Below are 16,054 nucleotides of genomic sequence, written 5' to 3'. Positions count from 1 at the left end.
TCTCTCTTGTCGTGTTATTAAATTTTAAACTTCTGTATTTGGTTTCTAAGCTTTTCCTGTGTAGGTGAAACCTTAAATCGGATAACTATAAGCAGTACTATGAAAATTAAATTTTGACTAAGGTTAGAGGAGGAGAAACTACTGCTTTAGTTATAAAGAAATATTTAAAAAAAGAAGTTTCAAATATTTATTGTTTTATTATAATTATGTTTAAATAATTTTTTTTTTTTTGAAATAGAAGTATTAGACTAATACTTCTTTCATTGTAGAAGAGTAGAAGAAATCACTTGACGTATTAACTTTTTTATCCATAATCGGTATACGTATATACGAGTACTTGAACGTACGTTTACTTTAAGTTCGAAACTAAAATTTCGGTTATCCTATCCTTAAATAAATATAATCATAGAATCTAGCGAATAAATCTTTCTTTAACAGCATACTTGTATTTCGAAAATGGGTTATGGGATCAGATAAGTCCGAATGTAATTTTTGTAAAATACTCTACAAAAAATTAATAATTTTTACCTTACTAAATATTTACATATTTGAGACTATGTTCAACAAAATAATAAATTCCGACTAAGAGAAGTGTTATAAATACCCTATATAACTATTAGTAAAAGAATAACATATGCTGACATAGTAAAAACTTTTATATCACTTCGGAAAATCTATGTAACATACGAGTTTATACAAGCGTTTCTTATCTATAAATAGCAAAATAATCTATATGAGCTGAGAGTAAGGAATTTTTTACAGTTTCATACTATGTTTAGAAAGGAAATTGTTCCAAACGATATTTATTGGCACCTGCAGACAATGTTCTCTACACCACTGGGATTTGATTTTGTTGTACACATTTAGTAATTTGTGCCATAAAATATTGATGTTTATCTTCAGTTCGATGGATGGAAGGCGCATTTTACACACACGACAGATTAAATGATTCTGACTAAGTCAGTAAGTCTGGCGAAGCATGGATAGTTACTTGTTGCATTTTGTATTGATGGTACACAGATTTGGCATAAATGATAGCACCAAATAACAACACTGTAGACATGTTCATGTCTAAGAATTAATATGGAATGAAAATGGCATCTTGTTTACCTTTTTCCCGTTAGCATCAGCGTTAAGCACCGCTGGCTTCGTCTCAATTTCTGTCTGCGCATGTTGGACCAACGCATTCTTCGAGTTCGCTTGCACGCCAGCTTCCTTGGGACTCGAGTAATAATACAGATTTGGCGGTAATTTTATGATGAACATGTGTGAATCATCGGGCGAAGCATGACGTCGTGACTCAATTGCCAAACGTTTCCGGTTGTGGCTGTTGGGTGCCTTTACTTTCGTAAAACCCAATTTGCTGCAATGGAAACAAAAGGATAAAAGAAAAGAAAGTTGATAAGAGATGAAAATACCATATACATTAAACTATAAATTGCATAAATTAAAGGCTAATAAGTTTCCAATAAACATTTTATCTGTGCTTTATTTTTTTTTTTTTTGTTTTTTGCAAATTGAACCCAAATTAACTAACTTGAGTTGCTACTCGCATAGGAATTTTCTTCTATAATTTATGTTTTATTTTTCATATTTTAATAATGTTGATCATGAAAAACGTGCCATGCATCAAAAATCGAAAATCCCTGATGCGGTTTTACTTTTGCTTTGGTTAAGTTACTTTTAATTAAGTGCATATTTTTTTCAATTGGCATCGTCATCGCCGTTGCCATCGCCATCGCCATCGTCATCGCCATAAAACCTACCTTAAAAGTTTCTTATTCATGCTATGAGAACTCTTCGTAGCGCTCTTCAGTTTTTTCGTTCTGGGCGGCTTCGTCGTTTCGGTTGATATGTTCGCCGACTTGACTTTACCCGTTTTCGACTGTTGCTGTAGTTGCTGTTGTTGCTGTAACAGTTGTTGTTGTTGTTGCAACTTAATTTCTTGCTTTTGTTGTTTTTGTGGCTTTGACTGTTTCATGTTTCCATCCTTAGTAGCCGTATCCAATTTTCTGATTGTAAAAATGTTGGATTGCTTTGCTGTATCCTTTTCCGTTACTCTTCCCTTTCGTTCTTCAGCGCATTGTGAAAAATGTTGGAGGGAAATAATGCAGCAGAAACTGTTACGAAATGACACAAAAAGTATATAATTAATAAAACAGGGTTAGAGTATGCGGTAGAGTATAAATTTTGAACTGAAAAGGGTTAATTATTTGTTAGTAATGCCTTAACGAACCAACATATCCATTAAACTGTATAAATATTTCATTGCTTTGTCATTAGATATCATTATTGCTGTAAGCACATACTTAAGTATGAGTAAGTAAATCACACTACACTTAAAGTTAATGATACTCCACTCATTGTTTGAAGATTACATTGACGGATTTACTACCTAAATAAACCATAAATTATTAAATATTATCTATTTAATATTATTTGTTAATATAATAAATAATCATAATAATATAAAAACTAAATGCATTAAAATTAATATTTTTAATAGAAAAGTATTTTGAATAGTAGTGAATTACAACAACAAAATTTTATTATTTATTAATTAATTGAATTTTTGGCTGACCACACAGTTGTTTTGAGTATTGTCAAATAATCATCATAAGTGGTATATCTGGAAATATTTCTTATATTTAATTATTCATAAATAATTTTTTGAGACTGCAAGAACCAAAGGTTGAACGCGAGCCCTGCCAAATTTGAAGTTCAGAGTCAGTGTTCATTAGCCGAAGCAGTACTTGACTTGTATGTTCGAACTTGAACTTTTGTTAATATACTATGAAAATCATAAATTAGCAATAGACTAAATGAATGAACTAATACTCGAAACAGCTGTATGGTCAGCCAAAAATTCAATTAATTAATAAATAATAAAATTTTGTTATTAATCATTACTGTTCAAGATACCTCTCCATTAAAAAACTAGTTTCTATTAAGAAACTTAGTTTCTTTCGTCGTAATTAAATTTGAAAATCGATATAAAATATTTTTAAATTATTATTAAAATTATTAATTATAAATTATAAGAGACCGTATACAGGACTATCCATTCTATAGTTTCGAAAATAAACCGAAATAAAAGATACCCAAAAATATATTGAGACTCAAATTGGAACCATCTCTTTAAGAGTGAAACATAACATCATTTAAATGCTCTGCAAAGAATAGTGCTAGATCCTAATAAAGTAGGATATAATATAACGGATATTTGTTTTCAGTTTCAAGATCTTAAGGATTATCATCATAAGCAAGATACTTAAATAATAAGTTAATAAATAAAATTATATAAATAATTTAATAAATCGAATAGTCTAGATGACCAATTTACATTCGGGAATTTTTCACGTGTAACAAAACAAAACCAAGAAATGTCATGTGGCTTGTGGGTTCATCTTCTAGTAATCGCATATCTTTTTTACTCTCAAAAAACTCGTCAACATTTTTGTAGTATAGTTTTATATATTTATTAGATTCAATGATTAGTAAATGATCCATATTTTAAAATTGAAAATATTTAATAAAAAATGTGATATTAGTTTGACGTATATCACTATAACAGAACCGAAAAATCAGGACCATGAATTAAATAAATCTTAAACTAAAATGGAATGCAATAAGATCATTGTAATTTTTGTAGTGGGACGTACCAATGTTCTACAGAGGAGGAGTAATCTTTTTTCTATCGTATATGTGTCCAACTTATCAAAATTTAATATCTTTGAGTCACTTTTCTTACCGACATAACAGCGGTTTCATTCTTTAATATTAGGAATATGCCAGTGTCTACATACTGTATAGATTGATTGACTTTTCTTTAATTACAAGAGTCGTGCCTTTTACATCATTGTCGTTAATAACTTACGATCTTTACTTTTTTTTTTGATTGTTCTTCTGGGGTATAATCAACGTTTATCGATAGTATTACAAAGAAAATTTATTTGAGCTCAAGTAGACTACCATTCAACCTCAAATTTTTTTTTGCTGTTCGTTCGTTACTACTAAAATTGCTCATTTTAATGCATATATTTAATGCTTATTTGAGTACTAACTCATTGTGGGAGTTGTGTGAAGGAGTTTACTTCATAACAATGTGAATGAAATTAAGTTGAGTAATTTATATGTAGTGTTCTGTATTCAATGTCTTTATTGTATTAATATATTTTCGAAAATATCTATACAGAATGCAAAAAGCAGAGCAGCCCAACTGTATATATTGCGGATCAGTCAAGGACAATACTGAGCATACTTTCTTCAACTGCGAAAGATGGCGTGGAGAAAGAACACTACTTGCAGGATATATGGGTCACTTTACAGTTGATAATATTGTAGAAAAAATGATAGAATGAGCAGAAAATTGGAGCAAAATCACGCAATTCATCGGAAATGTTCTAAGAGAAAAGAAGAAAGATCTGGACGCAATCTAATCTTGAACGAAGAGCACGAATGAGAGCCGGAACACATACTCTGAGATTGAAAAAAGTAGACTGTAGGGCAAGATTAATTATCTGCAACAGTAGCGGAGCCTGGACGCAGGACACAGCGATGGAAGTCTTAAATGACTAATAGGGACCCTACCTCGAAGTTATACTAACGTAGTCCCGGGGTAGAACAAGGTCTCTAGGAATGAGGGGGAGTGGTTTAGCCCGTGCGAGTGGGGCACTCACCTTCCGGAAGGGCGCCGGAAGGTGGTCAGTGCGTAGGCATTCCACTCTTCCTTGCCGCACAAAATTAAATTAAAAATTAAAATATTTTGTATATATTTCTCTCTTATATACTATATATAATATATATATTTTATATTCTTCCATATCTTTACCGCTTTGAGACTATGTGTTGATTAATATTTGATATAATACTTGCATTGGAACTTAACTAAAAATCCAAATCTGTTACTAATTATATATTTATTTGATTTTTTAAAGTATTACATTTTGTATTAAAACAAAAATTACAAATAATGCCTTAGCTTTTGTTTAGGAATTTTATAATTTCACGGAAATATAAAACTTTGAATTGAATCCATAAATCCTCTTAATTATTCTGGAATGGAAGATGAAATATGAAACAAACAAAATATTAACAAATAGTAAGAGATGACTTAAAGAAAGCATAAAATTGCTGAAAAGCACGTTCCACTGTATTACAAAATAAAAGGAGAGTAAAATAAGAAGAATTAAAGTAGCTAAATAATAGCATAAAAACTGTACATAATGGAACTGTTAAAAACTTTTGACCGCCTAAGAAGTTCTTATTTCGCATAGTATTATTTCGCAAAAAATAAAGAAATTAAATGAAGTGAAATAAAAAATAAAACAAATTATAGTTGAATTCAATGAAATTTATGTGAAAAATATGCATACAAAGCATTCAATGCCAAAAGCACAGTGGCGGATCGCACGAAACCCATAGAATGTGCCTTCATAGAAATCTCTGGAAGCCATAAATATTTATAGGTCGTTCTTCGCAGAAATCATTTGCAAATAAAATAAATAAGGTTTGGAAGAGAAACTTTGTGCTGCGGATACAGTAAAGAAAGTATACCCAGTAAAGAACTGGGTAAAGTACAAATGATAAGTAAAATTTGTTCCCAGAATTTAGAAATAAATTGCATTTCCAGTTTAAAAAGTTGAAGTGTTGGAGTAATAAAAATAAAAAATTAAATACTTTGCGTAACTCCTTTTTTCAGCATAAAATGCGCAACTGAAATAAAATAAAAATTAAATGAAAATAAAAGATCTAAAAATGTTTTCAACAAATATTGCAACATGTGCTCCGTGCCGTACGACAGCATATATGCAATCTCCTAATGTAACCACATATGCAAGACCGCCTACTCCGTGGCCTGAGTGGGTGTGTATGCGTCCATTCAAGACATGGTGGATATGTGCAAAAATAACGGAAGAGCCGCAGACCAGAAAGTATAGCGATTGGTTTCATATGAAACGTCATGGCGGACAAAGAGTGAGGCAAATTTATAAGTTATTTGAACCAGCACAGGAAATATAGTTTATCCGCAGACGTAAATAAAAGAGTTTCAAAACCTAATAAAAATAGACAAAAAATATTATAGGTAAGAGCTACTGAAGCGAGTGTGCCTTTAATTTACATTTGACCACAAAAGTGCCAACAAAGTAAATAAAAATTAAAAGATAAATGGATTAATAAAAAGCCTAGAAATTCTGTTATTTTTATTGCACTTGAATCGTACATTGTAGAATCAATTAAGCGGATTATGTGGCATGTCAGAAAATGAAACAGGATTATCAAATGGAATAGAATATGAAAAATATTATTGAAAGGATTTCAATATTTTGACAGCGTTATTAATAAAGTTTTATTTATTAGGTAAGAGTGATCTGTTAGTCTTTTAATATATTTTTTTCTAACGTTATCTAACTCAGATTTAACTAGGGAATTTAAAGATTTCAGTGAATACATTTATATACCATATATATGCTATATAATATATATGGTATATATATGGTATATATGGTATAATACACCATAAAGCGCCAGTGATTGATTTTAATATTTTTTTTAAGGTCTTTAAAGAACCTACAGATTTGAAACACTAGCTGTATCAAATAACTGGATATTTCGAGCGTTTTCAATCAATTTTGTGCGTTTTATTAATCAATTTTGTATATCTCTATACGTATTTCAGTAAATTAGCTTTTGCCTTAATTTGGAGAATTTCTAATATTAAAAATATTTAAATATCTATATCAACTTATAAATTATTTATACTAATTAAAGGTCTTATATATAATTTTAATTAGTAGGGCTATTGTTCTTTTTTGTCCTTGTGGGTGGCAGGTAAAAATGGTGACGGGATGGGTCTAGTTGTTTCTGGCTTAATTATGCGCAGATAGTTCGATCAACTGTTTGGGTTTGTTATTCAGAATGTATATAAAAAGCCATGATAATACGTTGTCTTTATTACCGCTGAGTAAAGGTGTGGTCTGATGTTTGTGTGTTTCAATGCTCTCTAGCCCCATTTTGGTTTTATAATGCTGTTATACATAAGCACTTTTTACTTTTGACTCTTGACTTATGCGGGATCTGCTGTTAAATAGTATGTATAATTTGAAAAGCTTAATTTTGAAAGCTTTGTAGACTACTGACTTCAATTAGCTAGTACCAAATTAGTTACCTGTGTAAATTTAATGCCGCACGTCTGAATAATTTTTTTTCCACTTTTGGGATAGAAATATTATTTAGTAAAATTGCTTGGGAGCTTCTTCAATTTATGGCTAAGATTAAGACCAAGAATTTATATACATTTAAGTTCAAAATTTGAATTCGCAGTTTTGACGATGATTTCTGCAGCCTCAATACATCAGATTCAAGTTGATTAAAATCTGATACATTTCGCTTTCCTCATAAACTTGTGGTGTCATTGGCAAACTTTATGGTAACAACTTAGTGGGATATTAGATGTAAAAATTAAATATGTTAAAAGAGATTGACAGAGCAATCTTTTAAACATAGCTAGTATAAGTGTTTTCTAAATAGATTTTTATATAAAATTCTAGTCTAAGATCAAAAGAATGAAACGGGGCTTTATATAAAAATATTTTGTTGATATCAAAGATTGGGTGAAGAAATTTAATTTAAATGTAATTAATTAAATTAGTTAATACACTTAACCAATGTTTTATAAAAACAGTTTCTATTAAAAAAATTTTGTATATGAAGATCCATAAAATTAAGTTTAGCGACAAGGTAGATAATGGTTTATTTTTAATAGGATTACCATTTTATTATCTATTATGATATACTTCTACATAAGAAATTAGGAGATACATCGCTTCTGGACGTACATCCCTTTTTTAATATATCTTCTTTTTTGTCCACAATGTTGGCCACACCACTGTAAAGACGTGATGTATTGTTTTTCATAATAACAATGCTAGATCACATGCATATTTTTTGACTCTATAAAAATTTCGAAAACTTGACTGGAAAGTTTAGATATATTGTTCTTGTCTTAAGCAAGATTACCATTCGTTCCGATCTGTGCAAACTCGCTTGTTAATCGCTTGAAAATTGATCTCAGAATGAAAGTTGTGAAAAGCTTCTCCCCTTAGGTTAGGTTAGGTTATACTGAGAATCTCAAGGGATCCACTTAGGCGTATACACCCATTTTAAGCTTCTCCATTACTTTTTAAAATATCTCATAATTTTATAAAACAGAAATGATTATTATAATCATTATAATAGGTTAGGTTGGGTTATACCGGCAATCTAAAGGGATTCACTTGGCCTATAGGCCCATTGTAAGCTTCTCCATTACTTTTTAAAAATATCTCATGATTTCACAAATCAGGAATGATTATTATAACCATTATAATAGGTTAGGTTAGGATAGATTACACCGGCGATCTAAAGGGATCCACTTGGCCTATAGGCCCATTGTATGCTTCTCTATTACTTTTTGAAAAATATTTTATAGTTTTATAAAACAGAAATGATTATTATAACCATTATAATAGGTTAGGTTAGGATAGGTTACACCGGCGATCTAAAGGGATCCACTTGGCCTATAGGCCCATTGTATGCTTCTCTATTACTTTTTGAAAAATATCTTATAGTTTTACAAAACAGAAATGATTATTATAACCATTATAATTGGTTAGGTTGGGTTATACCGGCAATCTAAAGGGATCCACTTGGCCTATAGGCCCATTGCAAGCTTCTCCATTACTTTTTGAGAAATATCTCATGATTTCATAAATCAGGAATGATTATTCTAACCACCAATTCCATGATTACAATATACAAAAATATACTTTCTGTCTAAGCTAAGCCCATATGGTTATTGCAAAACAAAAGTACAATATAAGAAGTCAATAAAAATAAAGTATATAGAGTACTATTCAATAAAATGAACTCATGTACGAATTCAATATGTTTTGTATTATTTTTAAAATTAATAATTGATGTCTTCTTTGCACTACAAGCATGGAACACTTTTGGGTAGATATCAGTAAACACCCCTAGGCTTTCAGTACTACGAAACATGTGAAATATATTCGATATTTTAAAAAAAATACCCCTTTTTCGTGGTATGGAATTGCTTCGAACTGAGGCGTGTTTCCACTTTCGCCATTGTGTGACGTTGCATTATTTGCCGCAACACATGCGGCACACTTGAATTATTAATCAATTTCGAATCTTTGTTGCAAGGCTTCAGCATCCTTTTTGCTGTTCAGAGTGAAGTTCTTTTTTCTACACAAATTTCTAGCATTTTTTTATTGGTTCGGTAATGTTTTATGGATAATGACGAAAAGATTGCGTGTCAACTGCTGCAATTCATTATATTGGAGATGTGAATAATGTATGAAGCAAATTAATGACGAAAGGTCTGTGTAGTGCAAATTGCACAGCAATTTATGTCTACCACGAAAGCTGAGATACAATACTCCAAACGGTTCCATGCAGTATTAAAAATCAAACAAAAAACAAAAAATGTGTTAATATGAGTAGGAAAAAAGTAAAATATAAAAATTACATATAATAGAAATAAAAATAGAAAATTCCAAACAAACGTTACTGTTAATAGGGGAATAACATTTTTAGCCTAAAGAAAGAATTTATAATATATATGAAAATTATTTCACTTTTATCAAAGTTCTGTTTTCAGCTAATAACAGGTTTAAAAATATGACTTTATTTTTTGCTTGATTTTTGTATCTTATTCATAATTTATTTAACTAAAGTTGAAGTATACGGTTATGTCCACACTGTGCTATGATTAATGGCTTATATGTAAATTTCTTTGAATAATCTGGATTTATCCTGGAGTTATAATTTTAACATATGCTTTTTTTTTATTGCGTAATTGTATCTTGAAAGAGACACAATTAAATGTCTTCTGGAGGATGGGAAAAAATATTCGTGGTCTTTCTTGTGCCAACTATGTTGCATGTGATTTGAGGAGTTACATGCTAATAAAAGCTGGCAAATTATAGCAAATTGATTTAAATTGTGTGTTATTAAACTAATCAATTCTAGTTTTTGTTATGTAATAAAAACATATTTAGACCAAACAAGATTTGTATCTGGAAGGTCATAAAAAGATAGAAAATTGCAAAATATTGAGGGCAATAAGTTAATGGTGAGTTTAATATGCTTGTTTAGTAATTAATTTTTTTAAACTATATAATAGTAACAAATTTAATTTCAATAATTATATTAAGTACAAGGTTTTTTAAATAAAAAATATTTGGATTAATAATTTGTTGACCCAAGCGAAGGTTAACCTTGCCAAAAATATATACTTAAAATTGTAAAATAAAATAAGTTAAGAAAGTGCAATATAGACGATAGAATAGAGAGGATAGACGTAGACATAATTTTAGTCATATTAATTTATGTTAGATCGTGATCCTGATGATCACTCTCAAGGAAATTCGAAATATAGAGTATAATAAAAAATATTAAACATTGAATTATAGTTATAATATTAGAGTTCAACACTTGACATAGTCTTTGATTTTTCTCTGAGTATGCAGATACCAATTAGTACTATTATTACTATTATTATCATAGATGTGATGTGATGAGGAAGAGTCTATGAAACATCTGATCATCAACTGTGATGCATTAGGACACAGAAGAAACAAAATTTTAGGTATATACTAACTAGAGGATGAAGACCTTCGAAAACTTCTGTGATGAGGAAGAGTCTATGAAACATCTGATCACCAACTGTGATGCATTAGGACACAGAAGAAACAAAATTTTAGGTGTATACTAACTAGAGGATGAAGACCTTCGAAAACTTCTGTGATGAGGAGGAGTCTATGAAACATCTGATCACCAACTGTGATGCATTAGGACACAGAAGAAACAAAATTTTAGGTGTATATTAACTAGAGGATGAAGACCTTCGAAAACTTCCTCCGAACGAGCTGGTTCGTGATCCTGATGATTACTCTCAAGGAGATTCGAAATATAGAGTGTAATAAAAAATATTAAACATTGAGATATATGACGAAAGCGAACCTATAGCCAGCTTAAAAAATATATAAAAAACAGGTCAATAAATAAATCCAAAAAAAATTTATAAGTTTAGAAATTTATAAGATGATAAGAGTTAAACCACAAAATTTTTGCTGGTGACTTCAAAGTAAGTAACACTCTAAAAAGATTAAATAACTACAGACATTAAAGAAAAAGATTTATATTTGATAAATATGTAAATTATATATTAAAAAAAGAAATACGAAATTCTTTTTATAATGATAAATGTAAATAAGTAAAATAATAAATTGTTAAGCGTTCTAGATACAAAACTATCTAAAGCATGAACTTTATACTATCTTAAACCATAAATATTATAAAAAAATGTCAGTGTCTGTCTTTTAAGAAAAGTCTTGTGAAAGACCGGAAAACATTTTGCTAATCACATAAATTCAAGAAGACAGAAAATCTTTTTGAAGAGCACCGCTTTAAATATAATTAAAACTATCTAATTAAAAAAAAATTAAATACTTATTTAAAGTGCATAATATTTGGAGGCAATTGTAATGAGCAAAGAAAAATGGATGACTAAAATAAGATTAAATAAATCATGTTAATTGGCTTAAAAATAGATGCTGGTTGATTTTAGTGACCACTTAGCTTCATCTATTAACCAACTACATCTATCGCTTTGTTAACACATGTGTTATCCAGGGATAAAATTTTAAAGAAAATTTTAAAGGCCAATCTATAGGATTGATAACCCAGATAATTGTTCAAAGATTTGTACTTTTGGAAGAGCAAAAGTTAGTTTGTTCTAAGGGTACTATAAAGGAATGGACACAATAATTTTTATTGATTTTTGGAATCTTTGGAAGACTTAGTGACTTAATTTAAACCAGGATACTTACAAAAGTATTTGTCTATTTTGTAGTAACAATATTTCAAAAATAATATTTTGTAATGTTTGAATAATCAACATTTTTGTAGTAGTACTTTCGAAGTACTTAGGAACATGTCATTTCAAGTTAATTAGTGCTCAAAATTACATCAGAATGAGGTTGAACTGTTAAATATTGAGGTTCAGGGTAAAGACCAACTTATAGTTAAGTGAATATAAGAAAAGTAGGCTATCAACAACTATCAATAGTCATTGAATGTTTTTTTAGGACATGCATACTGGTATTTGATCATTTAATATGATTAAATACCAACAAATTTTTAAAAAGCTGGTGTGAAAGTTATTAATTATATCCTAAAACAAATTATAATATAGATATCAAAAATCCAAAAATTAAATCAATAATAAAATTAACTTTTTTTATTTTTTTAAAATATACCCGATTCTTTATCGGTACCCAAGCAAGCCTCCATATATTAATATTTGTTTATCTGTTTTAAAGTTGATTCATAATTAAACATTTACATATCTTCGTGAAATTTTAAATATCACACAGAATACCAGAATTTAGAAGTGTTTTTCTAGTTATAGACCCTAAAGTTGTTGTAAACAAATTATTACAAAACCCTATCAGAATCTGATGTCCGATACTTTATCGGTAGCCAAGCAAAATTCAAAGCGTTCAACTTCCCATATATTAAATGGAGATATTATATTATCGTAACCACTATAGGCATCTTTGAACGAATTTACTATGTCTAACAGTATATCTATTGTTTAGCTGTCAATACTCACTGGCAACAAAGACTAGTTATAGTAGTAGAGTTCAATACTTGACATAGTTTTTGGTTTTACTTTAAGTGTGTAGATACCAATTTATACTATTATTACTATTATTATCACAGATTCTACTGTGATGAGGAAGAGTCTATGGAAGATCTGATCACCAACTGTGATACACTAGGGCACTGAAGAAACAAAATTTTAGGTGCATACTAACTAGAGAATGAAGACCTTCGAAAACTTCCTCAGAGCGAGCTGGTCGATTCCTTAAGTTACTAAATGTCTAAATACAAAGGCGTGCATAATAGATCAAGCTGGTCGCAGTGCATAGGGGCCTTATTCTAACTCAAAACCCCCCAATACCATTGACCATCTAAAAAAAGTAGAAATTAGGTATAAATAAAGTAGAAATCAGCTCAGTTGCTTTCTTTTCCGTAGAGCCACAAGGTCAAAAAGTTATTATAGGCTATAAGCAGTAGCATAATATGTCTACCTAGTAAGCAATGAGCGTCAGCACCGATACCGTAGTGCTAAGCAGATTACGCTTTATTGAAGCAGTCGACAGGTATGTTTCTTTAAGGAGTATTACTTAAAAAAATAATATTTTTATCTATCTATAAATTTTGCTTATTAAAAAAATAAATTTGAAACTAATATGTATTCGAATAAAAAGTGTCGGAATTTTTTAAAATAATTATAGGGTCTTTAATTAGAAGTATATTTCAAAAAAAATTTAAGAAAAGTTTTTTTTTAAACTAATATTCATTCAAATGGAAAATATCGAAATTTTTTAAAATAATTATGAAGTCTTTAAACCGAAACATAAAAATTTTATGACTGTTCATAATAAAGAATTATTTTCTTTTCTTGAGACTTTTAAAAGATTATGCTTATTTTTGATTTACAAGACCAATATTTTGAATAAACTATTAAAACTATGTTAATAATGTTAATTTATTTTTGATTATTTTGTTATTACAATTACAATTAAATTACAATTTAAAGTAATTCTAAAAGATATTATTAGTGAAATGAATTCATTGATCTTGTGAAAACCACAGCTCACAGAATTTCCTGAAGTCCAATTTCATATGTCGTATTTTCTTCTGATAACCAGAAGCGTGCTCTGTCAGGCTTATTTGGTAAATTTTTCTCTTAGTCGCTTGTGGGAACTCCATGCATATGATTAATCATTGCCAGTACGTGTACTTCATTAGGCCATAAACAAGTGTAGTGTGAATTACTTAAAACATATATTTTTTTATTTAATCACCTAACTGAACTTGATTAACTTAAACCTTAAGCATGCAATCTAAAAATATGCCTAATAATATATCAATGTCACTCTGTCTTGCTGCACCGTACGTAATTATTTATGCTGTGATGTTGTAAGTTTTAATTAAAAGTCAGAGATTAGCTCTTCTTCAAGTTAGTTGTTGTTGTTTATTAAGCTTCTCTGGTTAACTAAATAATTTATGAAACTAGAAACTGCACCAGATATTATCACGCCAAGTGCAATTAACCAAAAAAAAACTAAGTCTCTACTCACCTGACAATGAACACTTTAAGCAGCAACATTATGAGATATTTTTTTATTAAATTTTAGATTTTAATTTTTATAATTAATAATGAAAAGCCAAAATATATTTATTTTGCTTTGTTAAATGTGACAAATTGACAAATTAATATATTAAACACACATTAACCCGTAAAAGAAAGTCAACGAATTAGAAAATCAAATTCTTCCACTGAATTCTTCACTAAAGCCGAGAGAGTTTACGCAAATCCACGGCTTTTCACAGTTATTTGTATAAATAGTAATTAAATTATGTGATTCTTCCTCGAGGCGTTGGAATAACAAAATAACAAATTTACAGACAATATTTTTGTCTCTAATTGATGAAAAGTTTCTTAACCCGTAACTAATTCTTATCAAAAGTTACACAGCGGCAGACGAAAGTTAGTTGATACTTCCTGGAAGAAGTCAGGACATCGTCTTGAAATCGAACCAAACTTTGTCGGAAGACGGAGAACACGTACACGATAGCACACAAACACGTTTTCACGATTTTTTCGCGTACAATATTGAAAATTAATTCGGTCTATCGTCGGACTTCCTTTCTTTCTAGCTCCGCAAGAACACAAGCGCCACCTTTTGTTGTACTACAAATTCGAGCAAAGTGCACGTGAATGATGGCAAATTTGTGATAAGTCAACAATACGGAACAGAATTATTGTGCAACAATGAGTGCAAACAACGGAAAACTGCTGCTGCCGCTCCAACCGGGCAGACGTTAAAAACCGCAGCGTGAGTTTACAGTTTCGACGAACTGTGAAGAAGCACCAAGCTGAGTACAAACAATTCTTGAAGACTGTTGAATGCTGTATGACGCATCGACCGAGCTGAACTGCAGTCTAAATTTCGCGTATTTGGATTTTTCTCGTGTTTAGAAATAAACGTGCATAGAAATTGGCACAGCGCAATCGCAGCAAAACACGTACGTAGACGATAAAATCTCGTCAAAGACTGAATCGGTTGCAAGTGAACACAGTGCTTTTTACTAAACAAGCCATGCCATGCTATGCCAGACCAGACCAGACCAGACCAGGCCAATCAACAAAACAACCAAACCAAGGAAAGCGATTTTGCACACACAAGTTGCAAGCAAAGCAACGAAAAGCAACGAAAAGCAACGAAAAGCTAAACAAAAACAAAACCAAATAATAATCAACTTCAAAACATTTGTGGTACGGTAAGAACTGTTGGAGTCAAAATAAAAGAACAAAAGTACGAAGAAAGACTCATCACATATACCCATACGTCTTTCGGTTGGGGTTGTACTCTACACAAACACAAACACACACACACAAACACAAACTTCTAGTATTTTCAACAGTTCCACCTGCGATAGCTTCTGCTAGCGCGCAAATCTTTTGTGTTTATGACAGTCTCAACATAGTACGAGTGTATACGAGTATGGTACCATCAGTATGCCGCATATGCCGGTTACCAGAGAGGCAATAGCAGAAGCTAAAGCAACAGTGATAATTATAACAACAACAGTTACACTCAAGTTAAATTTATTGTAGACCCATGATTCTTTATACAATATAATACAAATATACTACTTTTATATTACTTTTATTATTATTAATTTTTTTTTTTATATTCTACAAACAGAATATTATCACAATTTTTTTTTATTTTTGCAGTTGGTGGAGAAGATTTCCACAGCAATGAGGAAACTTCATTCCAGTAATCAAAGGAGAGAGAGATGTGAACGCATACCTCGCGAACTAGGTTGATCTAAGCCAGCAAGTAGGGACGTAAAGGGATTGGGATTAAAGCGCACACGCACGGTTGAGACTAGTGATAAACTTTGAGAT

At 30.4% G+C, this 16,054-nt stretch overlaps 1 protein-coding gene across 1 annotated transcript; it reads right to left on the bottom strand.

The window, feature by feature from the left end:
• Positions 1-1,071: 1,071 nt before the first annotated feature.
• Positions 1,072-15,334, bottom strand: LOC119676328. The gene is made up of 3 exons (XM_038087568.1): positions 14,217-15,334; positions 1,767-2,120; positions 1,072-1,363 (listed from the first exon to the last, which is right to left on the bottom strand). Exons 1-3 carry the CDS (start codon positions 14,243-14,245, stop codon positions 1,072-1,074), a joined length of 675 nt encoding a protein of 224 aa, XP_037943496.1. The 5' UTR covers positions 14,246-15,334.
• Positions 15,335-16,054: the final 720 nt, after the last annotated feature.

The sequence above is a fragment of the Teleopsis dalmanni genome, chromosome 2 (assembly GCF_002237135.1).
Source record: "Teleopsis dalmanni isolate 2A chromosome 2, ASM223713v2, whole genome shotgun sequence".
NCBI lineage: Eukaryota > Metazoa > Arthropoda > Insecta > Diptera > Diopsidae > Teleopsis > Teleopsis dalmanni.
This window is presented reverse-complemented; position numbering and strand designations above follow the sequence as displayed.